The sequence below is a fragment of the Gracilinanus agilis genome, chromosome 3, assembly GCF_016433145.1.
Source record: "Gracilinanus agilis isolate LMUSP501 chromosome 3, AgileGrace, whole genome shotgun sequence".
In the NCBI taxonomy this organism is placed as follows: domain Eukaryota; kingdom Metazoa; phylum Chordata; class Mammalia; order Didelphimorphia; family Didelphidae; genus Gracilinanus; species Gracilinanus agilis.
Genome location: NC_058132.1, coordinates 659,524,496 through 659,532,003, shown reverse-complemented (window position 1 = coordinate 659,532,003; position 7,508 = coordinate 659,524,496). Strand labels below are relative to the sequence as shown.

The following is a 7,508-nucleotide window of genomic DNA, read 5'->3' as shown; positions in this document are numbered from 1 at the left end:
CCCCCCGCCTCCAGTCTGCTCTTCCCATCCTGGGCAGTGGATCCCAACCCCGTGACCGCCTGCCCGCTTGTGCCTCCTCACGCTGGCTCTGGGACTTTCCCCTGTGGGCTGAGGCCCCTCTGGGGGAGGGGCATCAGGACGGGATCCTGAGGGAGAACCCTGCCCCCACCCCATTCAGGTCAAGGCCCAGACTCCTGGGGATCGTCTCTCCCCATTCCTTCAAGGAAAGCCTGTCGGAAGAGTCCGACTCCGGACCCCGCTGCCCAACCTCGATCAGAATCTGGACACACACACACACACACACACACACACACACACACACACACACACACACACGAAGCTGCCCCAAGGCAGAGAGAATATGGAAAGACTTTTCTGGGACAGCTTTTCAATTTGTGGGACTTGGCCTTGCAGGACAGGACTCTGGTTTGCTCCTCCAACCTGAAGGGTGCCTTGTTGTTTCTGCACCCACATTAGTTCCAGCCTGATAGGAGCTGACCACTGGGCTCTCTGTCCAGCTGGGAGCCACAGGCTGTTCCCAGGCCTTCCTCCCTCAGTGTCTTAAAAAGTCGATACTATCATTTGTCTTCCTCTGGAGGCTATAAAATTTAATTAATGTTTTGTAACTAACCTAATTCATAGATGAAAGGCTATGAAGTCCTAATGTATTACATTTTACAAAGCAGCTTTCCTTTGAACAGGAGGGTGGGCAATGAAATAGTCTTGTCAAGCCTTGAATGCCCATTAAGTTACCATCCAGGAGCACTTAGCCATGCGATCTATAGGTTGGCATTCTGCTCTAAGCTGTCTTTTGGAAAAAAGATTCCAGAAAAAAAATAGTGATTTTTGGTTTGGTGTTGGCTCAGTGATTGGCTGATTAGTTCATAGGACTTAAAGTTTGACAGCTCTTAGAGGTGGATTCATAGATGGGAAGACACAGGCCACACTCAGCAATCACAGAAACATTCAGAATTCTGAAGTGAATACTTGAACAAGCCAGCACTACTTAGATACTGAAATGATGGCTGGAACCCCTTCTATCAGCCATCTCTCTTGATATCAGTCCCCCATAGTCAATGCTCTGTTCATTTTCTTCATGCTTAAAGCATTCCTGCTCTCTGGAAATGTGGCTCCCTGTGGAGGGCACCCTAATGGGATTCAGTGACCCACATCTGGAGAGGTAAAAAATGGATTTATCTATAGGAGTGACTAAAAGTAGGCACATCAGGGGTTACTAATGAATTGAAATAATATATTTGTGTAACCTCCAAAGGAAATTCACCATATCTGGAAGAATTCACATTTTTCAAGTGATGCAGGCTAGAATCAGAGCTCACAGGGCTGGAAGAGACAGTTAAAATCTTCTAAATTTAGGTTAAAAAAAAAGTCTCATTCCAAGTGTTGGGGAGGAATTTAAATCCAGGAAAATGTTATGCCAGGAAGTAGCTAACATGGTTTTGTCTCATTTTCCTGAGTTAATAACCCATGATATGCTGCTCTTTTTAGTCACTTGTATTAGACAAGACTGTTATTTAGATGGTTTGGTTATATGGAAGAAGTCTAACAAAATTACTAGACTTAAGGGAGAGCCAAGTGGCTCAGTGGATAGAGTGACAGGCCTGCAATGAGGAGAACCTGGGTTCCAATCTGGCCTCAGACACTTCCTAGCTGTGTGACCCTGAGCAAGTCATTTAACCTCCATTGCCTCCCCCTTGCCCTTCTGTCTTAGATGTATTATTAAGACAGAACGTAAGGGTTTTGAGAAGGAAAAAAGAAAACTATATTTTCGCATTCAAATTATGTTTTGTAAATGCATAAAAGATTTCCAGGGTGTCTGTTAGCACTCATGTGTACACCAGAATTCTAGCAGCCCCCTGTGCACCTTTAAACAAGGGGATCCCTCTGATTCCCAGACCTCACCCTGGAAGAGGAAGGGGGTGAATCTGGAACTGATCTTGCCTCTATCCAGAGGGCTGCAGGCATCTCACTAGACTGCCCTGCTTTTACAGAGAAGGAAACCAAGGCCAGAGACAGGTGGGGACCTGGCTGGTTTCTGCATTTCTTTGTATCTCAGAGCATTCACACTGGCAACCAGTAAGCACCTACTTTGTGTCTAGTTTCCAGCCTCACCAACTCTTTCCTGAGCCAAGAGGCAGAGATTTGCTTCTCCCAAGCCAATGCCACTTCCTGCTGACCCTGCCAGGAATCAGCCCGTTAGAAAGTGGCTCTTGGTGACCCAGAAGCTTCTCGGTCTGGGCCACATGAAACATGAGTTGTGCTCCTCAAGGAGGCCTGTCCTCTTGGGACCCAGAGGAGGCAGCCCAAGCCCCCAGCTGGCTCAGCTGCTTGTCAGAGGTTTCCATTGACTTCTCCACTGTGTGGGTAAAGTTTGATCTCCAGCATGTACTAACTTGCATGACATTCGATCTGCTCTGATGCTGGGCTAGGTTAGCATCCTTGGCCTGCATGCAATGGGGGTGGACACTGATGGTAGCTTGTGTTTTTTTACAAAATAAATTGTATTAACTTTTTGTTAATTTTAATCCCTCACTTCTGACTTAGAATCATTTCTAGGTATCAGTTGCAAGTGTGAAGACAGGATTAACTCTCCCTTTATTGATTTTTAAATTAATAAACAAAAACTGAAAACACCCCTATTTAACACTGAGTAAGGGAGTTCCCAAGTCACTTACTAAAATGGGTGACAACTTCAGAAACTTGTGAGACCTTTGATAAGTGTTTACACCCTCAGAAGATGAGAGGTGGATCTCACAGACACAAAGCATCCTCTCCCCCCGCAGTGCTAGGCAATTTGGAAGGTGCAATTGGTCCCTATAAAGTGGAGGAAGGGACAGGAGGGGATGTGGAAGGACTATAAAAAGGCCTGAACTTCCTATCCAGGGCATCTTAGGCCTGCATTTGGAGCTTGGAAGATCTTGAACTGCAGCTTAGACGACTTGGGACTTCCACCTTGGACTCTGGCTCTTGGACTACTTCTAGTAAGACTGCTCCTGGATCTTCTCCTTTGGAGCTTCAGCTTGGGTGAGTGAGAAGCCGGCCCTCCTTTCCTGGCTTCTGGTGAGATTAGTTCCAGAGAGGCCTCCCCTTCTTGGAGGAGTCCTCGAGGGTGGAACCCCTGTTTAATTCACCACTGAATCCTCTGGCTGAGAATTAACAAGCCCTCCTTGGCTGATCTGGGGACTGCACAACATTTAGAGTGATAGGCTAGACATCTTTTCTACCTTCTTTTATATTTCTCTACTTTCAGTCCTTCTATCTTTTTATAAATAAAACTACTAAATGTCAATTTGACTTGAGCTATAATATTTATGAATCAGTGACCACAGTATTATCTTAGAATTCTCATATTTAGTGAAACCCTTAAATTTAATTTCTTACACAAAGAAGGACAGTGGTAAGGGCTAGGCTGTGGCGGTGAAGTGACTCATCCAGGGTCATACAGCTAGGAAGTGTTTGAGGTCAGATTGGAACTCAGGACCTTCCTTCTCCAGGCCTGGATCTATCCACTGAGCCACCTTGCTGTCCATGTTTTACTCCCTTTTAAAAAAGCACCAGAAAACTAATCCCACTTAATGACTTCTCTGATGGGCCCATGGCTCACCCTGGCACCCACTCCTTTGGCACTTCTCCCCTAGACTTGCTCCCTTCCTTCTTAGACTTAAACCATCAGCTCAGAGGCAGGGACTAAACCCCTTTTTCCTGTTGCTATCCCAGTTCTTAGCACAGAGCCAGGCACTTAAGAAAAGATTTTAAATGCCTTTTAATTCACTAATTTCCTTAATTGTAGGCTTAGGTTTTTATAAAAATGGGCTCTTTTGTCCTTTCCTTTAGAATTTTCCTTTTCTCTAAGGTGGCTCCTAGCATGGCTGGTGGGTCTGACAGCCAGAACTCTCCTGGAACCTTGTTGGAATATTGCCAGCTGGAGGGTTGACTAGCAGGAAGAGCTCTAGAAACGCCTTTCCCCATTCCCTGGATTTATTCTTATTTTTACCCTTCTTGATCATTTTTATTCTGAGTTCCAGATTCCCTTCCCATCCCTCACTTGCTCTTGAACAGGGAAGAAATGGGATCTTGGTCGTATGTGTGAAATCAGACAGAACCTGTTTCCACGTTAGCTCTGAATGAATGGTCAAGCATTGTGCTTCGGTGCCTGGCACATAGTAAATGCCCGGTAATTCCTACTGACTGACCACCTTGAAGCTCAACTTAAAATGCACACAAATGGGGGCAGCTGGGTAGCTCAGTGGAGTGAGAGTCAGGCCTAGAGACAGGAGGTCCTGGGTTCAAACCCGGCCTCAGCCACTTTCCAGCTGTGTGACCCTGGGCAAGTCACTTGACCCCCATTGCCCACCCTTGCCAATCTTCCACCTATGAGACAATACACCGAAGTACAAGGGTTAAAAAAAAAAATGCACACAAACTCCAGCAGTCTTGGTTATACAGGAAAATAAAGAGTGTTTAAATTTAGACCTTTTGGTTTCGTTTTTAAATGTTATTGGAGTCTATTTTGTTTAATGAACTTTGGTTCCACATTAAGGTTAGATAGCTGTTGGCTCCTAGGCAGTATCACCTCTATTAAGGAGTCTTCAATTTATTTTAGGTGGTGATGGGCTCTGAGCATCATTACTTAATTAGCACTAGAAACCTGTTTAAAAATCAAATGACTCAATAAAATACTTTTTTTTTTCTTTACAGGAAATGCATAATTTTGAGGAAGAACTAACGTGCTCCATTTGTTATAGCATATTTGAGGATCCTCGAGTTCTGCCATGTTCCCATACGTTCTGCAGAAATTGTCTGGAAAATATTCTTCAGGCATCTGGATACTTCTACATGCAGAGAGGCATGAGAACTCCACTGACATGTCCTAATTGCAGGAGTATAATTGAAATCCCTCCCCCTGGCATTGAGTCTTTGCCCATCAATTTTGCCCTGAGGGCTATTATTGAAAAATACCAGCAAGAAGAGCACCCAGATGTCATCACGTGCCCCGAGCACTCCAGCCAGCCACTCAACGTCTACTGCCTGCAGGATCGCCAGCCGGTGTGTGGTCACTGCCTTACCATTGGCCAGCACCGCGGGCACCCCATCGAAGACCTTCTCAGTGCCTACGTGAAAGAAAAGGATGAGCCCCCCAAACTCTTTGAGCAGCTGACTGACGGTCACTGGGGAGATGTCTGCTTGCTCGTTGAAAAGTTAGAGGAACAGAAATCCCATGTGGAGCAAGTTGTTCAAAGTGATAAAGAAACTGTCCGCCGCTATTTTAAGAAGCTTAATGATATCTTGGAACTGAAAAAAGATGCTTTACTATCTGCTTTGGATGATGTTGGGAAGGCGATTGATGAAGAATACACTCCACAAATTGAAAGAATGAAAGAAATAAGAGAAGAGCAGATCGAACTAAAATCATTGACTGCATTTTTGGGAGATGAGGAGTCGCCACTTAAGTTCCTAGAAAAATTCCATAATGTTCGTCAGCGGGTGCAGGCACTGAAACAAAGAGAGCTGCCCAGTGTTCAGACTCTAGAGATTTGTCCCCGTGTTGGCCCCATCCTGAAGGAAGAGTGGGCCAGAACTGAAATCAGTCAAATAAAAAAACTTGTGGTTCCAGAAATAAAGCTCTCCTCGCAAATGATGCAATGCGTCCCCGCCAAAGAGGAGGAGAAGAAGGAAGAAGAGGAGGAGAAGGAGGAGAGGAAGAAGAAAGCGGAGTTTGCAGTGATTTTCAGCATTTTTATACTGACTATTATTTCAGGAATGTTGATGTTAATAGTTTTGTTTAACACATACGTGCTGCCCATTTTACACAATGTGAGTTCAGGATATTTCTCTGAAGTTTCTCAATCTCTATATTATTCTTTTTTCAATGACATGTATACAGTTAAGGAAACCGTGTGTCTCACTTACCATACACTGGAAGGATTCCTATGGGATGCGATTTCCTGTTTATGAGAATTTGAATCTGGATTTAACTCTGCTTTCTTCTCTCTAGCCAGTTCTTAATTTGATCTGGGAGGCGAGGGGGGAACCTTTCCTGGTGCTACCCAAAATGGCAGACCACCTGTCTCCTTTATGATTAGATGGCTTGACATGCCATGTTTCAGTAGGGGCGATGGGCCCAAAAGCAAAGAGCAAGGAGAAGCAGAATGCTTGGATTGTTGGAAATTCAGTTAATTAAAGTTGACTGGTTTTCTAAGAAATTTTTTAATTGAGATTATTTCAAATTTACTTTTCCATTTTGGCCAATAAATGTTGACTATCTTATCTTATTCTTATAAGAATTTTGTATTCTGAAGTCCCCTTTTTTCCCTATTGCTATGCCAGTGTTAACTCGATACATTTAGCCATCTGAGTCCCATTCCCGAAGCCCTTGACCCCTAATAGCCTGCGGCCTTCCTTTCCTCTGCCTGTGGTCTTGCCCTTGGCTCTAGACTATCCTTGAGAGTTCACTCTCTTGGGGCAGCTCAAACCCACTGACCTTCACCATCAGCCTTTGTCCCTGGGTCTGTGTCAGCTGATAAACTCCTGAGTCTGGAGCTGGAAGGGACCTCTGAGGCCTCTAGTCCAGCTGCTGACCAGGTGCTTGTCAAACCTGCACTCAGACACTAATTGCAGAACCCAGGGTTCCTTCCACTGTGTCCTCATCTTGCCTGGACCCTCCTTCCTCTCTTTTTAAAACCCTTACCTTCCATTTAGAACCAATATTGATTCCAAAGCAGAAGAGCAGGAAGGGCTATGGAATGGGAGTTAAGTGACTTGACCAGGGTTACACAGCTAGGAAGTGCCTTAGGCCAGATTGGAGTCCAGGATATCAGATTTTTTTTGGGTCATCAGAATTGCCCATTTTATCTTCTGTGATCCTTTCTTCCCTCTTGAGTTCCAGACATTTTCCCTCCACAGATCTGAGTGCCAATTTCTCTGTCTCTGTCTCTCTCCCCCTCTGTCTCTTTTTCTCTCTCCCCCCCCCCCTTCTGTTGCTATTTTGAATGGAATCCTTAATGCTTTCTCTGGGAGAAAGGAATTTCCTTGCCAAGTCTGATCAGTTTTCTTGTGCTGCTGATCCTTTGCTCCTTCTGGCACCCCGTTTCACCTATCTCTGCCCCCCCTCCTCCCAAGCATCAGAGATATAAGAAAAAAACTGCTCTTAGAGACAGTCCCCCAAAGGAGCTGAGAAGCAGCGGGCTGGGCTCCCTGGAAGGAGGAGGGTATCATGGTGAGATCTGCCCTGTGGGGTGCCAGGCCCAGGAGCCCCCTACATGGAAGTTTGGGGGGGCTCTGAGCCACCCTCCTGTCAGAAGAGAGGAGGGGCACGAGGTCTTGTCGGGTCCTGCAGGAGGATAAGTTTCCTGGGAACATGGTGGGAGAGTCGAGGATGGTCCTGAAGGAGGCCCTCCTGGTCACCGTGGATTGGAACTCTTCATTGTACTGAAGTTGTTTAGGAGCCGAAAAGCGTCCTCTGGGGACCCTGGTGGGGGGCTGACAAGAGG

General features: G+C 45.6%; 1 protein-coding gene across 1 annotated transcript; it reads left to right on the top strand.

The window, feature by feature from the left end:
• Positions 1-4,719: 4,719 nt before the first annotated feature.
• Positions 4,720-6,258, top strand: TRIM59 (tripartite motif containing 59). Its single transcript, XM_044667703.1, has one exon. It carries the CDS (start codon positions 4,720-4,722, stop codon positions 5,971-5,973), a length of 1,254 nt encoding a protein of 417 aa, XP_044523638.1. The 3' UTR covers positions 5,974-6,258.
• Positions 6,259-7,508: the final 1,250 nt, after the last annotated feature.